Raw genomic sequence first — 22,337 nt, 5'->3', positions numbered from 1 at the left:
TTTATTTTTATTTATTTATTTTATTTTGTCACAACATCATATAAAAAGGATTATATAGTATATAAGCATATATATGAGTAAATATTGTCAGTTTGTTTTTCTGAGTCTGGCAATGCAAGCAATTGTATAAGTTTAGGTTGTGTTTATGGCTTCCTTTCCTTACCTTCTGTCTTTGATGGGAGAGCTGCCTCTGGGGTATAATAACTAGACTATTTTCTGCATTGCCCTTTTTGGATCTAACAGGCTACAAGAGTTGTATTGTTGTAATGCTAATGGGTAACATTTATTCCTGCATGACATCTATGGAATGAATTGCCACCTATCACCACAGCAACAAGACAATTACAGAAGCCCAATAACTATACTGATAATTGACAATACTGATATTGTTTGTTGTTATTGACAGGTTAGTATGTTTGTTCTTCTGTTGCCCAATTCAGCACAGGCAGAGGCAGTCAATCAGATGTCAACTAGGGTTTGTCAGAGGGGCTGCAGAGAATATGTGGCACAGTAAGAATGAATAAATATACTTTATCCAGGAACTAAACCTGCACTAAAATCTACTTCATCTAAGGCAGGAAGGTCAAACTCATGGCCTGTGGGCTAGATGCATCATGGGCTGGCCACGCCCATGCCTGGGTTAGTGAGGGGGGGGGGAGTCACGATACGTCACATAACACCACCGTGATGATGCTAGTTTGACACCCCTCATCTAAGGAGTGACTGAAAGAACTAGAATCACAGAATCTATAATATCTATAACTCCCTAGGCTAGCTTTTTTTACACCTCTGAGCAAAAAGATGGAGTGGATTATGGTGGAAAAACTAATAGCTTTTTTATTGCAAAATTATTGGAGGATTTGATTTTATCTACAATCTTTCCTGATTTGTACCAAATCACAGCACAATCGTGCCCATATTTTTTTTAGCCATATTTCCATGATGTTGGCTTATCTCACCTCCAGTCCATGAAAGACACTTAAGTAGTCCTTAATTTCCCCAGAGTTAAATGTAGTGCTGCTTCTCTTCAGCAAAAGCTTCATCATAGATGAAAGAGGTATAAAATTGGTTATGCTTTTCTGTCATTTAAAGCAGAGAGAGAAAGTCAGGTGACCAGGTTGGAGGAGAGACAAGGGGGCGGGGAAGGATCACAGAAGCATGTCTTGTCCATTTCAGGGTGACTTTGGGCATGGCTTCTAGCTTCAGGTTATCTGTTGCCATTCTTCTAAAGAACATTTAATGAATGCTAAAGATTTTAGACAAGTCTTTTTTTTTTCTAGCAACTCTGCTTTTGTTGTACGTAAAGAATTCAATATCTTCAGTATCTACTAAGAAGATATGTGCCACAGGCTAGAAAATCAATGATGCTCCAGAAGACTAAGGAGAGCAAATGTTCAAAAAGAGGAAGGAGGAAGACTAGGAAAACTTTAGGTCTCTCAGTTTGACATCTATACTGGGCAATGTCCTTGAACAGGTTATCAAGCAGCATGTTTGTGAGCACTTGGATAGGCACGTTACGATTGACAGGATCCAGTGTGGATTTGTCACATACAAACTATGCCACACGAAGCTTATCTTCTTCTTTTGTAATAGTATTTAGCTCAGCAGGTCAGGGGAATGCTGTAAAGATAGCAAGCCGGACTTCAAAACAATTTTGACAGAGCTTTTCATGGTATTCTCCCTAATAAAATGGTAACATGTGTCAGTTAGACTTACAGTGGGCTGAAAAAGTAGATTTAAAGAGTTCTCATTAACGGCTCTACTTTAGCTCGGAGGCAAATATTGAGTAGACTTACAGAAGGATCTTTCTTGCTCCTTGAACTATTCAACATTTTTTTTACCAATGATTGGAGGAGGGAGTTAAGGGAATATTTAGACAGTCTTCAGATAACATAAAGCTAGGAGGCTGGATAAAATGTTAGATAATAGAAGATTCAAAAGTATATAGGGAACCTTGAGCAGGAGGCTAAAACGAATAACATTTAATTTAGAGGAAAAATATTCAGTTCTGTATTTGGATAGGAAACCTGTAAGGTATTTGTATAGGATGGGGGATGGGGGAGATCTGGCTTGGCAGTAGGAATCTGAATATACTTGTCAGCCACATGTCCTAACTCAGGTGGGCTTGTTGATCACGTACCTGGCTCCTTGCTGCGTGACTACAGCCCTGCCTGAGTTGTTAGAGTTGCTGGCCGGGTTGGCAGTTGAGACCCCCAGACTGCTGGTCATGGGGGATTTCAATTTGCCATCAGCCGGCGTAGCATCCTCGACAGCTCAGGAGTTCATGGCTTCCATGACGGCCATGGACCTGATTCAGTTAATTGACGGCCCTACCCACGTCGGGGGAGGTACCCTAGACCTGATTTTTATCTCTGGCCAGTGGTTTAATGATCTGGTTTTAAATGATTTAGTTATGGAACCTTTGTCATGGTCAGATCATTTTCTCCTTCGTCTAGACTTTCTGACCGCTACCCACCATCGCAGGGAGACGGAACCAATGCGTTGGTTCCGTCCCAGGCGCCTGATGGACCCGGAGAGGTTCCTGACGGAGCTTGGGCGTTTCCGAACACCTGTCCCACGACTCGACTGAAGAGCTAGTTGCGGCCTGGGAACGGGCCGCGGCTGGAGCTTTGGACCGTGTCGTGCCTTTGCGCCTCTGACCCGGCGCCAGTCTCAACCAGCTCCTTGGTTCTCCGAGGAGCTGAGGGAGATGAAGCGCCGGAGAAGACGCCTAGAGAGTGCCTGGAGATCCAGCCGCTCTGAGGCTGACGGACACTAGTTAGGTCCTATAGTAGGACCTACCTAGTGGCAATGAGGGAGCGGCGTTCTACGTTCCTCCTCATTGCGTCGGCAGATAACCGCCCGGCCGCCCTGTTTGGGTGACCCGCCGCTCCTCCAACAGGAGGGGCGGAGGACCCCTACAAGGCGTGCCGAGGAGTTTAACGGTTATCTATACGACAAAATCGCTCAGCTTCGGGACGGATTGGATCAAAATTGGGTAGATCCAGGCGAGGGTTCCGAGGCCCTGCCTTGTTGAGGTGGTTTGGGATGACTTTGATCCTGTGACTCCGAGGACATGGACAGGTTGCTGGGCAGGCTGAACGCCACCACATGTTTACTGGATCCGTGCCCTCCTGGTTAGTACTGGCTACTCAGGAGGTGACACGAGGCTGGCTCCAGGGATTACAAATGCTTCTCTGCGGGAGGGGTCTTTCCCGGCCTTGAAAGAGGCTGTGGTGAGACCCTCCTCAAGAAGCCTTCCTGGACCCAGCTGTTTTAGGAACTATCGCCAGTCTCCAATCTTCGCCACGGCGAAGGTTGTAGAGAGTGTGGTGGCATGTCAGCTACCCCAGTACCTGGATGAAGCTGTCTATCTAGACCTGCTCCAGTCCGGCTTCCGGCCCGGATACAGTACGGAGACAGCTTTGGTCGCTGGTGGATGATCTCTGGAGGGCCAGGGATAGGGGTTACCTCTGCCCTGGTCCTATTAGACCTCTCAGCGGCTTTTGATACCATCGACCATGGTATCCTGCTGCGCCGGTTGGAGGGGTTGGGAGTGGGAGGCACCGCTTATCGGTGGTTCTCCTCCTACCTCTCTGATCGGACGCAGACGGTGTTGACAGGGGGCAGAGATCGACCCAAGGTGCCTCATGTGGGGTGCCACAGGGTCGATTCTCTCACCCTCCTGTTCAACATCTATATGAAGCCGCTGGGTGAGATCATCAGTGGCTTTGGGGTGAGATACCAACTGTACGCTGATGACACCCAGCTGTACTTTTCCACCCCGGCCACCCCAGTGAAGCTGTCAAGTGTTGTCCCGGTGTCTGGAAGCCGTACGGGTCTGGATGGGGAGGAACAGGCTCAAACTTAATCCTCCAAGACGGAGTGGCTGTGGATGCCGGCACTGCACAGTCAGCTGCAGATGCGGCTGTCTGTCGGGGTGAATCATTGGCCCGATGGAGAAGGTACGCAACTTGGGCGTGCTCCTGGATGGCCGGTTGTCCTTTGAAGACCATTTGGCGACCATCTCCAGGAGAGCATTTTATCAGGTTCGCCTGATCCGCCAGTTGCGCCCTTCCTGGACCGGGATGCCTTATGCACAGTCACTCATGCCCTTGTTACCTCGCCTGGACTACTGCAATGCTCTCTACATGGGGCTCCCTTGAAGAGCACCCGGAGACTTCAGCTAGTTCAGAATGCGGCTGGTTATTGAGGGAGCGCCTCGAGCTCCCACATAACACCTATCCTGCGCAGACTGCACTGGCTACCTGTTGTTTTCCGGTGCGCTTCAAGGTATTGGTTACCACCTTTAAAGCGCTCCATGGCTTAGGACCGGCTATCTACGGGACCGCCTACTGCCGGCTTCTATCTCCCATCGTCCGCACGCTCCCACAGAGAGGGACTCCTCAGGGTGCCGTCAGCCAAACAGTGTCGACTGGCGGCCCCAGGAGGGCCTTCTCTGTGGGAGCTCACCCTGTGGAACGAACTTCCCTCGGACTTCGACAATTACCTGACCTTAGGACCTTTCGAACTTAAAACTTATTTATTTCATATGGCTGGACTAGCCTGATTTTTATTTTTATTGGATGGGTTTTAAAATTGTGTTATTTTACAGGGAGTATGTTTTTAACGTTTTGGGCATTTAAATCAGTTTTTTAAGGGTTGTTTTAAATTATTGTGTGTATTTATATTTTATCTGCCTGTTCACCGCCCTGAGTCCTTCGGGAGAAGGGCGGTATACAAATTAAAATATTATTATTATTATTATTATTATTATTATTAACAGTGTGATGCAGCTGCTAAAAAAGTCAAATGCTTTCTTGGGGCACATTAATAGATGCATTGAATCCAGATTTTGGGACATAATTGTTTCACAATACTCTGTCCCAGACAGATCCTATATGGAGTACTGGGTCCAGATCTGAGCACCAGCGTTTTATTACAACAATAGCAAATTGGACCAAGTTCAGAGGAGTGCTACCAAGATGGTAAGGAATCTGGAAACCAAGCCATGTGAAGGACAGTTAAAGGATTAGGGTACATTTAGCCTACAGGGGGAAAAAAACTGATGGGAGATATAATAGTAGTAAACAAAAATCTGAAGGGTTGTCCCAGGAGAAGAAATGGACTTATTCCATTTGCCATTGCCAGGGGACTGGACCAGAACCAATTGTTAAAATTATGAGAAAAGCAACTTCAGATTAGAAATCTGGAGGAATTTCCTGATTGTGCAACCATGCAGAACAGACTAGCACATGAAATAGTGAATTCTCTTTTCTAGAGATCTTTAATCACAGGTTGGATTGGCAGCTGTCAAAGATGTTTACTGGATTCTATGCTGCTCAGGAAAATTGGGCTAGATATCAAGATATCTTCTAACTCTAAGAGTCTATCTCAAATAATGGATTATATTTTCCTGCAGTTCTCCATGTGTGCAGCCCAGGACAATCCTCCTCTAAAGCAGACACACAGGCAAAGAAATTAATGTATTTCTGAATAGCCCAAAGGCAGAGTAGGAAATGAATTCGGTTTGTGCTGAATGGGTTACACCATCTCTCAGCTTGCCAGTTAGGGCTCTTCTGAATCCATCCATGAGCATATCTCAGCAGGGAGCAGGAATATCTTTGCATATGTATGCTGGTACATTACATATGCCTTTTAATTGAAATAGTCATTTTGATCATACTGACACATGCTTGGAATGTTTTAACATGTTCTCAGTAAACTGATTTTGGATTTAGATAGTGTTCTGTCTCCGTCCTCACTTTGGAGTAACGAGCTGGCCTCCAGCCAGTGGTTACACGGCTCCTATCAGTCCTGGCCGAAAAACGCAGCTGCCTGCCAAAAAGTTCAAACAGATAAAGACTTCAGCTCACTTCGACACGGTTCAGCTAATTTGCTTCCCGTAGAAGTGAGAGAAGTCCCAAAACTACTGAGGCTCCTGCCCCACCCTTCCCTTTGATGACGCCGCCTCTCTAATCTTCTGAAGCGCGGGTCGGTCCAGGCTTGATTAGTATGGTTATCAACTGCTTCTGTAGGCGTAGCTTGAGGAAGGGAGGAATCAGGGGATGTCGGCCTCATTACGTCCTCCGACTGGCCTGGTTCTGGCTCCTGGAGCCGGGCCAAAGGAATCGGTGCTCTTGAGGTAAGCCCTACCAGCCCTTCCCCCTCACTCTCAGAGTCACTTTTGGGCATGGGGCCAGGCTCGGGGGCTGGAGCCACAACAGATAGCTGCCCCAGAATATTGGTGGCCAAGTCAGTCTACCAATCAGGAGTAATTATAGAAAACACATGATCTCTTAGTCAAAATAATTCCAGTGGCTAATGGTCTGTTAAATACATGATTCAGAATCCTGGTTCTATATATATCCTCAAACTATTTTGGATTCTTATTTGAGAAGCCAACTTTTCCAGGCTATATAATTCTCTGGAGAGGTCTTCCTCTTGATCTTATCAGCACTGAAGGAATATTTGTGGAAATTTGAGAAAAAGGGTCCGGTGACTTTTTGAAACATCCTTTCGCAGTTTGGAGCTAACAGCCAAGGAGACTCAAACTATTTCTCTCTCTGATATCTATCATTTCTGGCAGGCAAAATGTTTTTATTTAGTCTGCCCTGCAATAGTTGACTGTTGAGTCAAGTCTGCTCTATTAATATATCTTATGATGTGTATTAAGCTCTTTTCTGAATTTGATTTCAATCTCATCGGTTGTAAGTTACTTTGAATTGTAGGTTGTTTTTTTAAACTCTAACTAAATAAACTGGGAAGCTACAGTCAAGGACTTTGGCCCTGTTTTGGTGACTCTGCAGTTCAAACACCTAATGAATCTTGTACGTTCATGCAAATATTGTGGTCCTCAGACGCATCCAGCACTAATTCAGAAACTAGTCAATTTATTACTGCACTGTGTACATTAAGCAGCAACAGCCTGCAATACTTTTATGCTGGTATCACAGATTTAAATAAAATCAAACGCTGATGGAGAAAACAAGAAATAAAAGAGTCAAAATGTTTCAGCTGACCAACCTTTGGAAATGTGCAGCATATAAACAAAGTAAGTAATTTTTCTACTTTGGAATCACCTTCACTATCTTCCTGGAGTTGGAAAGGGGTTGAAAACTATCTACTGTAATAGTGCAATAGTGCAATATTGTTTACTAATAAGACTTCTAGTGATCATTTAAAATATAGGTGAGTAGACCAAGAAAAGGAATGGGAAATTGTAATAGCTCTGCATTTTCCCCCTGCGAACCACTGATTTTAGATTTACTGAAATCCTATGTGAGAGCTATGTACAAATGTCTACAAATTTTTCAAGAACAACATGTAATTTACAGACTGAAGGAATGTTTTCATGAAGGATGTCTTTCAAAGGAGATATTCCAGAAGTGAAAAGATGGGTGCAGAAGTGAAAGCTGACTGCAGAATGGAGAAATCAATAAGGAATTCAAGAGTTCCTTCAATAACATTTCAGTAGTACATTTGGAGAGTTTATTTTCTTATTTTAAAGTATCCTTCTTTCCATAGGAAAAACTCTTTCAGATAACTGGAAAACAGGCCCTTCACACACATTTGAGTTATGCTAATCTGAGCTATGTGCCACATCCCTAAATCACCATGATGCTCTCAGCCTCATGGATATCTATAGCAACTAAGCCAATGTCACAAAGACAACATTGTGGTTCTTGTTGTGGGGCTGTGAGACAGTTTTCCACAGGGAATCTCTTACTTTGTCTGTCTCTCAGATCCTTAGATTGTGCCCTGTAGTGAAGGAAGACACTACTATGCCTTACTCCCATTCTTAATCTTGTTCACTGGATTTGAAGGTAGCATTTTTGCTCTAATGCACTATAATCCTTTTTCACCCCTTGCTAAGACCAAATGCAAAAACCAAATGCAGCAACAAGACCAGTAAGAACAGAATGGAATCTGTTCAGAATCTGGCTGGAGCACCGATTTTTGTTACATTCCCTTGGATAGCTAGAGAGACACTGGGTAATTTCTCAGAAAAGTTTGATGGGAAGGCAAAAACACTAGTCTGTCAAAGTAGCCACAACATTGGACACAACATTAACCAGAATCTTGGACTGTACAATAAATGTCTAAATGATGTGTAATTCAGATGACATACAGGACAATAGGAATCATTGCTGCAGAAAATATGTATGTAAAGTTTAAAGCATTTGTGACCAGATCGTCTAACCTAACCTGAAGCTTGTTGGTGCAAGACAATTTACCTTCCAGAGATTTCCATTAAGGGCATGTCAAAAAAGTTGATATGGCAGCCACATGATCAAAGTCATTCTCCTTTTTCTCCACGGATTTCAGGTACTAAGCTTTGATTGGCTGCCATCTTGACTGTTTGAAACCTCTTCTTGACTGCCTTTTTCTGATATCAATTGTCATTATAAATAAGCATGTATCAATAACATTGTCCATCCCTCAAACATCTAGAACTATAATGTTGACATTGAACACCTGAAACGGCTTCATTTTTTTAAAGTAAGCATCAAATTACAAATATACTGCTGCTTTAGGAAAGTAAGGACAATAATTGGTTCTACTGTTGCTGATGTGACTCTGAGAATGCAAAACAGTGGGCTGATTGCTCCATATTGTTTGTTGTTTGATGGGAAAAGTTTTCCGTGGAGGACTATAAACTAAGATTTACAGAAATAGGATTATACTGTCCTAAGTGATTATTAACTTGTTGAAATATTTAATGAAATAGCTGGAAAAATAAAGTGTATAATGGATCAGATCACACAGTTGTAGTTGATTGTTTGGAGAGTGTGGGCTCCTGCATGAAGCAATCTATGTTATGATTGGTTGTTGGATGAGAAGGGGGAGTTTCCTTTTCCCCCACCTTTTTCTTCAGTGTGCTCTGTATGGTGTTCTGTGATTTACCTGATGATTTACCTCATGATGTAGTGATGTGCCTGACTATCTTGTTTTCTGTAAATATAAATGTAAAATATATTTATTTATATAACACTACAAGTTTGTTTCAGTGTCTCTGACTCTATTTGGATACTGGCTGTGCAATTCCCAGATGTAATGTTGTCCTATTTCATGAGCAAATTTACATCCAATTCTGCAGTTGTTTGTACATATATGCAAAGAAAACTGTTATTTATAGTATACTGATAAAGAAAATTGATGCTGGGAAATACCCAAACAGGAAGGGAGGAGGACTCAAGCAAGGAATTAGCCTTGAATCTTTGTGCAGCTGCAAGAGATTCAGAAATGAGTCAACCCCTCCACCCAAAGTTTCATGGAGTATTATCTATCTGTTTCCAAGAAAAAGCAAGCAGTCTGGGAAGATTCCTGTCTTATAGGAAGACTATAATAAAGTAGTTAGCTTCAACTCAGCACATGTGGATCTTGTGGCTTGTGCCTGGCAATTGGTATACAGATTATAAGGTAGAACTGATATTGGCGATATCCCCAACCCCCAAAATAAAGCTTTTTAGTTAACTTTTCCCATAATGTTAGTCTAACCTATGACATTGTTCTGATGATAAAATTAAGGGGCGGGGGAGAGAAAACCATATACAATGCAAAAAACTCTCTGAAGGAAAAGTGGAATTGTAAATGTAGATAATAAATTAATGGGACTGCAGACAATAAGCATATGGAAAAAATTATATCATGGTCAAAGTTGTTTAATCATAATTGCTATATGATTATGTAGGAAGTTAGCACCCACCCCCCTCCTAGAAGAATGAAATATTTTAGAAAATATTAAAAAGGCAGAATATATTTCCCTGGATGAGAAATGGAGAAACATATTTTAAGGACAAAGCAGCTCCCTGCAGCTTCCAGCCTCCCCCCACCTTTGTCAATGGGTCAGAGACAGAAACTCACTCTCCCCACCTTTGTCAATGGGACTATCATCTGCAACACAATAGGACCCATCTAGCAACAGAAACTCACCACATGGCACCTGGGAAGATTACATCAGCCAGCAAGGCTAGCTAAGATCTCCACCCCCGGGAGTCTGACAACCAATCAGGACACTCTTCCTGTGCCCCAGAAAGTTCAAAGCTCAGAGAAAGCATAAAGCCAGGGAGCGCACAGCAGCTCAGCCCTTTTTCAGGAACTCAAGCCATGTGAACCTGACCACCATTAAACCATCTTCCAAGCAGTCTCCATGTTTCCAGTGTCTTTATCCCCACTTGGAACTGAACCCAGATGGACATTTCTTCTAACAATTATAAGGATCTATTTCCAGAAATGTATGAGACTTTGAACTTTTTCAATAAGCTGATATAAATTTAAGATATTCCCAGTTACTATCATATAGGACAAGTAGAGTTTTTGTCTTTTTTGTCAAAATGATGATAGATAGATAGATAGATAGATAGATAGATAGATAGATAGATAGATAGATAGATAGATAGATAGATGATAGATAGATAGATAGATAGATAGATAGATAGATAGATAGATAGATAGAAAGAAAAATTCAAATAGGGATGTAAGTTAGGATAATGATATATACGGTCATTTTTGAAGCACATTGCAAACATAACAACATTGTCTTTGGATTTCTCCAGACCTGTTCCACGAAATCCTCCACAGACATAGACTTTTCCTTCCACAGCACCAGCACAGGTAGAGTTGGTTCTTAGGGAAAGAAGAGGGTAAGGCATAGGTGGTCCTTCTCGCCAATAGTTCCCATCAGGGTTATAGATCTCCACGACATCAAGACATTGCCGTGCTTGTCCTCTGTCACGATCAAGGCAGCCAATTCCACCTGCAGGGGGAGAGAAAGAGAGATTCCAAAGAGAATAAAAATGGCTCATCAGAATGAGTCTTCTCACTTTTTGGGAGCTAAGTTATCCTTTTGTCTCCAAAGTCACTACGTCAATGTTTTTCACTCTTGCAAAAAGAAATAATCCAGCATTCTATGAGGAAGGAATAAATCATGCATATTGGAAAAAAATCCCCTTCCCCTTAGAAAAACATGCTAAATTTGTATTCCAAAGCAGAAGACTCTCTAAAACAGGGGTGTCAAACTTGCAGACTGCGGGCCGGATGCGTCATGCTCTGGCCACGCCCATCTCAGTTTAGCAAAGGGGGGAAAATTCATGATACGTCACATGACAACAGCATGACGCCGCAAATTTGACACCCCTGATCAAGTATCCATGATTAATAAATAAATAAAGTAAAATCACAAAATAATGGAAAATAAAATGGAAAAAAATGAGAAATCTCTTTGAATATTTAATTTCTAGGAAATTCAGACTCTGAGGAATACATTTATCAGCATCACATCCCTCCTCATTGTCATATAAAAGCAATGAACGTGTTATCTCTCTCATTTTCACACACAGAGAATAATGTGGTTTTATCTTATAAAATATGGTATCTGAAGAACAGAAGTTAATTGGAGGATGTGACTCTCATGCCATGGGGAAAAAAATAAAAGCACATTTGCTACACACACACACACAGAGAGAGAGAATTTGTTTTTCAAAATTGTTAATTAAACATAAGAACAAAAGAACTCACTGCTTCCCTGTCAGAAACTTCCTACAATCCTTTGACAACTGCAGCTAAAGCAAGAAGTTTCTTTAGAAAACAACAGAAATAAAATTTTTTAGGGTATACTTAAAACATTCATCCAAGCTGCTCAAATGATAACTCAGAACTCCCTCCTGGGACAAAAAGGGGAAAGAACCTTAATGGTTATACATTATTAAACTCTCCTAACATCAACGGAGGGACCTAGATGGTTACGCTATGTACTTGGGTCATATATGATTTCCCACAATTCTATGGAAGAATTTCATAGGATTATGTACTTTGAAATCACATCCAAGGATGAATACAGTTAAGTTCGGGAAGTAATGAGGCTGGAGACCAGAGTAGTGACAACAGCTCTTTAATATATGGTGAACCCAGCAGCCAAGCTGGGGAAAAACCTCTCCTTATATACAGTTCTACTGGCGGCTTCATCCAATCAGCAACGTGCTGATTTCCCGCCCAAATATTTAAAGGTACATACATGAATACATAACACTCCTCCCCTCCCAGAAAACACTTTGCTCCTATTTACATATTATTTACATGTTATTTTTCGACGTAGTCACGCAAATAACCTGGGCGTCTCCTAATTCTTTCAGACCTGCGTGGTTCAGTTCTGGGTGGTGTTTTGAGCTGGTCGGAGGGGCTGTTTCTCCTCCCAGCTCTTTCTCTAGGCCATCGGGCCCTGGATTATTGGCAGACTCTTTTCTTGGCCATCCGGCCTTGGATTACTTTTGTAATTTTCCTGCTGTTTCCTCGGGAACCTGATGGCGTCGCTGGACCTCCGGGACCTCAGCTAAGTCTTGCGCCTCCCGGTCATGGTCAGCTGTGGGTTCAAATTGGTATTGGTCATGATCTGTTTCATTTGGTTCGGTTTGTTCAGTTATTCGTTTCCTTATCTGATCTATGTGGCGCCTCCATACTCGGTTGTCTTGTAACTCACCAAGTATGATTTTGGGCCGGTTGCTTTATGATTTGTCCTGCGAGCCAACTTGGGCCGTCCCCATAGTTGCGGGCCCACACCGGTCGCCTATGCCCAATTCCCTTGTTTTGTCTATTTCCCTTGTAACCCTCTGGTGTGTAATGGGATTCAAACGTCAAGTGGGCACCGGAGCTTCCGTCCCATCAATAATTCGGCTGGGCTTCTGCCTGTAGCAGTGCTTGGGGTTCTGTGCTGAACGGCCAGAAAGAAATCTATCTTTGTTTGCCAGTCACCTGGCTTGAGCCTGGACAATGCCTCCTTAGCGCTCCGGACGGAACGCTCTGCAAGGCCATTCGACGCAGGGTGGAAAGGCGCAGAGAGGGCATGTCGGATGCCCTCCTCTGCCAAGTATTCTTCAAACTGGGCTGCCGTGAATTGCGGGCCGTTGTCGGACACCAGAGTGTCAGGCAACCCGTGGGTTGCGAATAGGTGGCGCAGGGCTGCGATTACTGCCTCGGCCGTAGTGGATTTCATGAGTATGATCTCCAACCATTTAGAGAATGCGTCGACAACCACTAGGAAAGTTTGGCCATGGAAAGGGCCAGCAAAATCAATGTGGATTCTTGACCAGGGCCCTTGGGGTTTTTCCCATTCCCTGACTGGGGCCGTTGGGGGTAGAGGTCTGGACTCTTGGCAAGCCTGGCACTTCCCTACCCTCTCAGCAATCTCTGAGTCCATGAGTGGCCACCACACATAGCTTCTTGCTAGCCCCTTCATCCTTACGATCCCTGGGTGACCTCGTGGAGGAGGTCCAGTACCTTTCCCTTAATTTATCCGGAATTACCACACGATCACCCCATAACAGGCACCCCTTGAGCCGAGAGCTCATCACGCTTTTTAACAAATTCCTTAACGCTCGCCCGCGCAGCGGGCCACCCTCTTGTACCCAACCGAGTACAGTCCTTAACATAATGTCCCGGTATGATGCCCGAGCCACTTCCTTAGATGTGACTGGGCCAGAGTCCAAAGAGTCAATAAGCAGGATGGGCGTCCCCGGAGTGGGGTCTTCGATCGCCCCTGGTAGTGGACATCTGCTTAACGCGTCTGCATGCCCCACTTCTTTTCCTGGTCGATGCTGCAGCTTGTAAGAATAAGCGGCTAAGAAAATAGTCCATCGGGTCAAGCGTGGCGAAAGTGCCACAGGCGTTGGGCGTCGCCAGCCAGTATTCCTAACAGCGGTCTGTGGTCAGTCACAATTTCAAAATCCGCCCAAAACATATTCGTGGAATTTTTACCCTGACACAATTGCTAGCGCTTCTTTATCTAACTGGCTATAGTTCCTCTCTGGGGAGGACATCGTTCTAGAGTAGAAGGCTATAGGGGCTTCTGTGCCGTTTGGAAGTCTATGGCTGAGTACAGCCCCCACCCCGTAAGGGGAGGCATCGCAAACCAGCACTAGGGGCAATGAGTTATGATATTGGATGAGCAGGCTATCACTTGAGAGCAGGTTCTTTACTGCTTCGAAAGCCCTATTTTCCGACTTTCCCCAAGACCAAACAGTATTTTTCCCTAAAAGCTTATGCAGCGGTTCAGCGACGGTCGCTTTGTTTTTTAAAAAGACCGCGTAAAAATTCACTAGTCCCAAGAATGCCTGTAGCTCTGCTTTGTTTTTGGGCGCTGGAGCCTTGCTGTTTGCCTTGACCTTGCTCTCAGTGGGGAGAATTCCCTTCTTGTCTATTCGGTAGCCCAAGAATTCGACTGATTCTACCCCTATCTGGCATTTGTTCACTTTAACCTTTAGTCCGCTGACCGGAAAATGCCCAGAACCTTTCTTAACCGCTCCCCAATTCCTCCATGTTTTCCCTGAAATTAAGACATCATCAAGTAGGGAACTACCCTGGGAGCCCTTGCAGAAGTCGTTCCATTAAGTTTTGGAACAGCCCTGGTGCCACACTCACCCCAAATTGTAATCGGGTGCACTTGAATGCACCCTGTGAGTTACAATCGCTTGGGCTTCAGCTGTGTTGGCGCTCACGGGCAGTTGTTGGTAGGCTTGGGCCAAGTCTAACTTTGCAAAGACTTGCCCTTGCCCCAAAGAGTGCAGCAAGTGTTGCACCACGGAACCGGGTAAGCGCTTTTCTGTAAGGCTTTGTTTAGCGCCGCCTTGTAGTCAGCGCAAATTCTAATTGACCCATCTGGTTTTATTGGGGTGACGATTGGCGTCTCCCACTTTGCGTGATCGACTGGCACCAAAATCCCCTGATTTATGAGCTTATCTAGCTCCTTGTCAATTTTTGGTTTTAGGGCAAAAGGGGCTCTCCTTGCCTTTAACCTAATGGGGCTACCTGGGGGTCTAAGTTGAAGGAAATAGGGGTCCCCTTGTACTTGCCCAGGCAGTCCTTGAAGACATCTTCGAACTCGTTAAAGAGAATGTCTTTCAGGTTACAGTCACTTCTGTAGATGCCAGTCACTCCCATGCCCAGGGCACGAAACCAGTCTAGTCCCAACAGACTGGGCAGGGTCCCTTCGACGATCGTGATGGGCAGGGTCTTCTTGTGTGGTCCGTACTCGACTCGGACGGAGGTGGTCCTCGAACAGGGATGCGATTCCCTGGTAGTCGTGGACTCGTAGCCGTTGTGCTTGCAGGTGGCGCTTCGCGACTGACGGCAGTGACTTCGCCAAAGTGTCCCAGGACATGATGGTGATCGCTGATCCCGTGTCTACTTCGAGCCGGCACCGTACTCCTTCTATTTTGGGTTTGGTGAAGATCTTCTTCTCCACTGGGTTGAGGCGCGCCTATGACCACAGTCGTTTGGTTTGAATCCGCGCCTTTTTGTTTGAGCCAATCGCGGGTCGCCTTGCCGATCCGCGCCTGATTGGCCGATTTGAATTTTCGGCGGGAAGGTTGGGCCGACAAACTTGAGCTAGGTGCCCTTTCTTCCGCACCGACATGTTGCGCCCTTAAACTTGCAGCGTTGGCGCTGGTGTTGACCTCCGCAGCTTCCGCATTCGCCTCGGTCCTCTTTGTCGCGTTTCTCGGTTCGGCAGACCCTTCCTCATCTTCACCGCCGGATTCGGTCTGAACCTCCTCCTGGTGCACTGGAGTTGGCTTTGTGCTCGCCTTTGGTGGGAGAGGCTTTTGCAGTGTCTCCGCCGCTTGGGTGGACATTTCATGTGCTCTGGCTTCGCCCAGAGCGCCAGCGTAGGTTGCTCTTTGCTAGCAGCCGCCGCCGCAAACGGATGTCTCTGACCTCGGATGAGTTGCTCGAGGAGCACCTCGCCCAGGTCGCGGTATCCGCAGTCCTTGGACGCTTTCCTTAGGGCGCCATGTAGTCACCGATGGATTCGCCTCCATCTGCCTTCGCCTCCAAATTCAAACCGCCGCACGTATTTGGACGGCGTTGGCGCGAAATGGTTTTTTAGTAAGGTCTGCAGAGTTGGCCATGATACCGACTGTATCGGCGTTGGCTCTGCCAGGGCTTCCGCGATATCAATGACCTCCGGACCACAGTGGCTTAAGAAATAAGCCCTTTTGCGGTTATCTGGAACTCCTTGCAGTTCGTTGGCTTCTAGAAAGCTTTCGAAACGGGTCATATACGTTCCCCATTTCTCTTTAGCCGGGTCAAACGGTGCGGGCGGAGTGTAACTGGCCATCTCCGCTTTTCTGCCCTGTGTTTGCTGGGTTCTGTTCTTTCGTGCTTCAGCCCGGTTCTGGTTCTCCTTAGCCTCGAGATCCCACCTTCGTCGCCAATGTTAAGTTCGGGAAGTAACGAGGCTGGAGACCAGGGTAGTGACAACAGCTCTTTAATATATGGTGAACCCAGCAGCCAAGCTGGGGAAAAACCTCTCCTTATATACAGTTCTACTGGCGGCTTCGTCCAATCAGCAACGTGCTGATTTCCCGCCCAAATATTTAAAGGTACATACATGAATACATAACAAATACAAACATTTTTGTATTTTTCTCAGGAAAATTTGCACATAACCCTTTCCAGAATATCCTAGTTTTAGACAGAGAGTTAATTTGGAAAACAAAATGAGCATATACCTTATTTGATTTTTTACAGGGCCAGCATTTCAATCCCTAGTAAATGTAAATACAATATACAGTAATTGTGAGTTGTGATTTATCACTGAGGGAAACAAGCCACTTTTTGTCACACCCCTAAAGTCCATCTTGCACCCCCTGGGAATACGGGGACCTCAGGTTGGGAATCCCTGGCCTAGAATGAAGAATGGGTGCTCACATTCATTGTAATGGATGAGCTAACTTATGACTGGAAAGAGCAGGACTTGGAAAGAATCTTGTGATTAAAACAATATCCTTGAAAAACAGGTGCATGTATAGTAAAATCTTCAGCAGTAATAGTTTAAACTAGCTTACAAAACACTTTTTTCATATTTGCTGCTGGGGCACAGCATTCATCTCCCATATCAAAAGACAAACAGTTTTGAGTTAAAATGGAATGAAATATATTTCATGGAATATTTGCACAAAAAAAGCATTTATGTGAAATGGGAATTATCTGTGTGAGCATCTGGTCTCCTAACAAAATGCTTGATGAAACATTATTTGGACTTGGACTATAATACTTGTCCATCTATAAAATTCTCATTTTGATGGAAGCCATGTGAAAACTTGCTACTTGGTTACCCAGAAATGCACAAGAAATGAAATTTCTGATAAATCCTTTGCAAATGTTCATACAATGAAATAAGGATAAATTTTATGTACTGTAACCAGAACCAGCAGCAAAACGTTTAACTGATTCTGTTACTTTGGGCCAGTCTCAGGCTCTAATCTTTCAAATAATTCACCAGAACTGATGCTCACAGATTATAATGGTATTCAATTTGAAGTGTGTACAGTATAGGAATCTAAATGTTATAAATACTGTGCAGTTGGATGATGTCTTAATTCCTGTGGTTAGATTATCATAGATATTGTCACAAAATAGCAGCTGTGTTAAAATATGGAGAGTTATGGAAAAATAATTGGTAAAATATTAAAGTTGTTCCTGGTCACCCATTTTAAGCTTCCTACCCTCCATATTACCCAACCATCCCAATTATTTTTATTGTGTTTTTTCGGGGACAGTTGGAAAAAAATCTAAAGAAAACATTGAAGTATAGTCCTTTGCCAATTTTGTATCCCTCAGTTATTTTTTTAAAGGTTTGGTTTTTTTTTATTAAAATATGCTAATTTTTTATTAATTAAAAATACATGATAGTTTTCTTTAAAAGACAAGTACTGTACAACAGGTAAAATAGAGACTCTAGATATTTAAAATGCCATTCTAGAGACTCCACATTTAAGCCATGCAATTTGAAAGAGGAATTCAGGGCCGTGGTTTGTGCCTCACAACCTTCCCTAACTTTATTCCTTCCAGACATGCCCAGATTGCAGCTCAGGTTGCTGGGAATTTTAGAAATTATACTTTCAATACATGTCCATTTAGCTGGAAAGTTTAAACAAGTTTAAAATCCAAGATTGAAGGATATTGCCAAGCCCTTTCAATTCTTTGCAAATGAGAGCTATTATAGTATAGAACCTATTTGTCGAGAACTAGTGAACTATTTGTGAAAACTATTACAGTATAGGACTCAAATAAAGTATGATGCTATTACATTTTTAAAATTTATTTTACTTAATGACCTTTATATTTTATTTTCTCTAGCTGGCCCTTATGGCTCTCAGAACATCAAAGTATGATAAAGCTAAGATCAAGTCTACCCATCTAATTATTTAAATTAGATTCTTAGGCCAGGGGCTGATGGCTATCTATGTGTTGTAAAAAAATTTCTTTGTGTCCAACAGGCTTTCGGCTTGCCCCGGGTTTTTTTAATGTTTCCCTCATTTAAAAATACATACATACAGTATATTCATACATATACAGAATTTTGCCCCATTTTATGATCTTTCTTGCCATAGTTGTTAAGTGAATCACTGCAGTTGTTAAGTTAGTAACATGGTTGTTAAATGAATCCAACTCCCCCATTAACTTTGCTTGTCAGAAAAGTTGTAAAAGTTTAAATATGACCCTGGGACCCTGCAACCTTCATAAATATAGGGCAGTTGCTAAGCATCTGAATTTTGATCACATGATCTTGGAGATACTGCAATGTTCATAAGTGTGAAAAATGGTCATAAGTCACTTTTTCAGTGCCATTGTAACTTCTAACAGTCACTAAATGAGCTGTTGTAAATTGAGGATTACTTGTAGTACAGTACACACTGTATATGGAAGAATCCACAATAGTAGGCAGGGAGTCCTTTGGGAGAAGGGCAGTATAAAAATCAAATAAATAAATAAAAATAAAATAATAAATAAATTTCTAGGAGCAGGGACGTTGATTTGGGTTAAATCCCATGCATGTAGAAGCTCTTCCTAAGCTAAGATCTTTAATGTATATGTGTGAGAGAGACACTAGAAAGGGACCTTTGAAAATGAGGATACATTTATATGCATAGCTGTACCACTGACCTACAGCCTTTCCTCTGCTAATACAAGCAATTTAACCATGCTTCAGAATGCATGTTTCCGGATTCTCTGTGCATGACCTAAGATAATGAAAGTTGTGTCATTTGACAACTCCACACTAAATCTGATATAACAATATTTCTGAATTGTTTCAGCAGTTCAGTAAATGCTAATTGGCACCCTCATTATAATTCTCATGACAAAAGGAAACTCTACCAATTATAAATGTACTGAGAGGCCTTAGTTGTGTGACTTGACATTGATTGGTTTAGCATCCCAGGGGTACCTTAGTTAAACTCATGTTGTGCCACTAACATTGCCTTGTTTGGAGTAGAATGTCTCATAAGGCATCCAGATTCTCATAGGTACCTACAAATTTCTTCAGGACAGAATCTGCTATAAACCTTTTCCCTTCCAAAGCTTCAGTGATCCATCCTTTTCACATACCCATGACAGATTCCAAAAATATATTCCTGGATTTTGATCCCACAACAGGTAAGGCACTGTAGTTCATATATTTTTGCACAATTATTCATGCATTACCCTTGATTCAATTTTGTTTCAAGATTTGTCTTTTGGAGGACAGGAAGAAAATGCCAACAGTCATTTCTTTGTGGTGCAAGGCTGAGATCTCTATCTTCATAAATTCCACTTGACTTCCCTGTCATAGTGTTCCGTACCCAATTTTTATTTGTTTAGCTGAGAAACATTTTTCAATCTAAAGCAACTTCAGTTATTTATTTAAAATGTCTGTGTATTACATCTGGGCCACTTACCATTCTCCTTCCCCAAAAAGAATTAATAAGTTCGCAGGAGATGTGAGTGGACAGTGGAAGATGGAGAATGACAGTAAGTTGGGAATGTTGGGAAAGTGATGATGGGAAAAGGAGAAGTGAAAGACTTCCAGGGAAGCAATGGGGGACTGAAGAAAAGCTCCATGTTTAGCAGAGCCGAAGACCAGAGTAGAAGAAGGAGTTGGTGAACTCATCAATATTCCTCTCTGTATAAAAGGATCAACCTGGGATCACCCCCAAATGCTTCATACAAAGTCTTCTACAAGGAGACAATAACAATGAATTTACAGATAAATAAAACCGACTAATGACTTACTAACTAAAAGGGACATTCAAATAATAATTGGAAGAGTGTCTTCAACAACTTTCTTATTTTGAACTTAGAGAAGAGATGTGCTAAACGTATGAAGGAGTTCTTGAAAAAAGACAGAGAGATTATCAGCTTCTGAGAAACCATTTAAAGAAAATAAACAAGATTTTTTTAAATCAAAAGGAAGGTATATAAAGCTGACTTATTTGATCAGTGTGAAAATATATATGTTGTACTTTTTAGTAGCTCTTATTGAGTTTTTCTCAACCAGGGCTAAATGACAAAGCTTTAAAGATTCGTTTAGAGAGAAGAAATAAGATATGAGAAGAGATTTTTTGTTATCTTTTCATGAAACATAATAAGCTATGGTGTTAAAAGGAAAAGAATACCAAGTTAGCTTTCTTCATTTAGCCAAAGGTGCTTTTCAAAAGGCAACTGGACTTTCTTGTTTTGTTTTTTTTCTCCTTGAAGACATTTTGCTTCTCATCCAAGAAGCTTCTTGGATGAGAAGGGAAACATCTTCAAGAATGAAAAAAAAAAACCAAGAAAGTCCAGTTGCCTTTTGAAAAGCATTTTTGGGAAAACCATGACCTGCATGATTGAGAATGGACATTTACTTGGTTTAGGCTAAAATATAAATGTTGTAATTGCTGGTAACTCTTAGATAGAGATGGATGGATAGGTAGGTAGGTAGGTAGGTAGGTAGGTAGGTAGGTAGGTAGGTAGGTAGGTAGATAGATGAATGATATAGAATGAATGAATATGTGAGAGAGAGATTTTTTATTTTTATTACAATATTAAATAACGTGATAAGTTCCAAAACTATGTTTATTTTGATAAAGGGAGAAATCATTTTTACATATTATTTTATTACTTTTTTATTTCCTTAATTTGCATTAGTTTTTTATCTTTATAACTATAATACAAATTAGTATGAAAAAAGGAAAGGTAGAAAGATGGGGGACTGTGTGTGTGTGTGTGAAATGATTTATTGAAAGAAACAATAGGATCCCATGACTAGCTTTATGTTCTCAGATTCAGATTCTACCCTTGTTGTGTTATTGTGTTCTCAGGATCAGATTCTGCCTCTTTTCTGGTACTTGGTGGCTTGTGCAAGTTACTTGGTGGAGGTATTGTTCTCCCACACAGTAGCCATTTTCTCTCATGCCGATTAGGATTATACATATTAAGTTAGTGGAACTCTTAAATCATCTGCATGTTTTTCAGGCTTACGAGGAAATTTGAATAAAGATGTGTGCACTTTCATGAGGTGCCATGTTTATATGAGGTGGGATGATTTTCATAACACAGGCATAGAAAATGTGGAATTAAGTCTAATTTCACAACGTGTTCGAGATCAGATTGTAGAACTGTGACACATTTTTTTCCTATAAATTATGTAGATAATTTGAAATCTTTAAACCATGCTGTACATCATGCAGAAGCCTTTGTATCTATATTACTAGAAAAAAATACGCAAAGAACCAACCAAGAACTGATAATGATCAGCAGTCAGTTTTAAATGTTAATTGACAGATAAGTTCTCAGTTGGCTTCAGCAAGGCCAGAAAATCAACAGGTCGTCAAATGTGTTTCTATTTAGAAGATCACACATTTTGGATGAAAACAAAGCAGAAGGTTATTCATCATTGTTTGCAAATATTGTAAGCTGAAAGAGGCCTAGCAAATAAATAGTGTGCACACTGTAGATTCAGAAAAAATACGGACTCACTTTTCAGAATCAATAAAGAACTTATTTTCTCTCAGTAAGAACTATTGTACATTTACAATTAAAAATAGATTTATTCTTTAATTAAGTTCAACAGCATATGGTGATCTTCAGTTTTAATTTAAAACCCTCATACAAATATTCCCATTTATATATCCATATTCTACCCACCCTCCTGAGAAGCTTACATAATAGGTAAAGAAACTGTTTTCTTATGCATCTTTGCTTTTTAATTGTGCTGATTTGTGCTGTAGCTGCTTCTTCAAAGCAATATTTTCTGATTTTTAATAGCTTTCTCTGAACTCTAATAATGCAATGAATTCTAAGAGTTTGCAAAATTATTTAAATGAGATGGGTAACAAGTACATAATTATGAAATAAAATTACAGGTAATAGGTGTTTATTTTAATGATAGTATTCTATAGCTTTGAAAGCAGAACATACATGTCCCAAAAAGTTATAGAAAAGACTTGCTTATTTACTTTGTGAATAACTTCAAGCCACAGATACCAATCTGGTGAGCTGATAGCTTCAGAAATATATATATATACAATAAATAAATAAAT

The 22,337-nt window shown here is 42.0% G+C and overlaps 1 protein-coding gene across 3 annotated transcripts in view; it reads right to left on the bottom strand.

Moving 5' to 3' along the window:
- KBTBD12 (kelch repeat and BTB domain containing 12) overlaps positions 1-22,337 on the bottom strand; it is a 130,769-nt gene that overhangs the window by 27,258 nt on the left and 81,174 nt on the right. For all 3 annotated transcript variants that reach the window (XM_058167422.1, XM_058167421.1, XM_058167423.1), the window contains exon 5: positions 10,562-10,759. In XM_058167422.1, coding sequence (XP_058023405.1) covers positions 10,562-10,759 — 198 coding nt within the window. The remainder of the gene's footprint in view (positions 1-10,561; positions 10,760-22,337) is intronic.

Source organism: Ahaetulla prasina, chromosome 2 (assembly GCF_028640845.1).
Source record: "Ahaetulla prasina isolate Xishuangbanna chromosome 2, ASM2864084v1, whole genome shotgun sequence".
In the NCBI taxonomy this organism is placed as follows: domain Eukaryota; kingdom Metazoa; phylum Chordata; class Lepidosauria; order Squamata; family Colubridae; genus Ahaetulla; species Ahaetulla prasina.
This window is presented reverse-complemented; position numbering and strand designations above follow the sequence as displayed.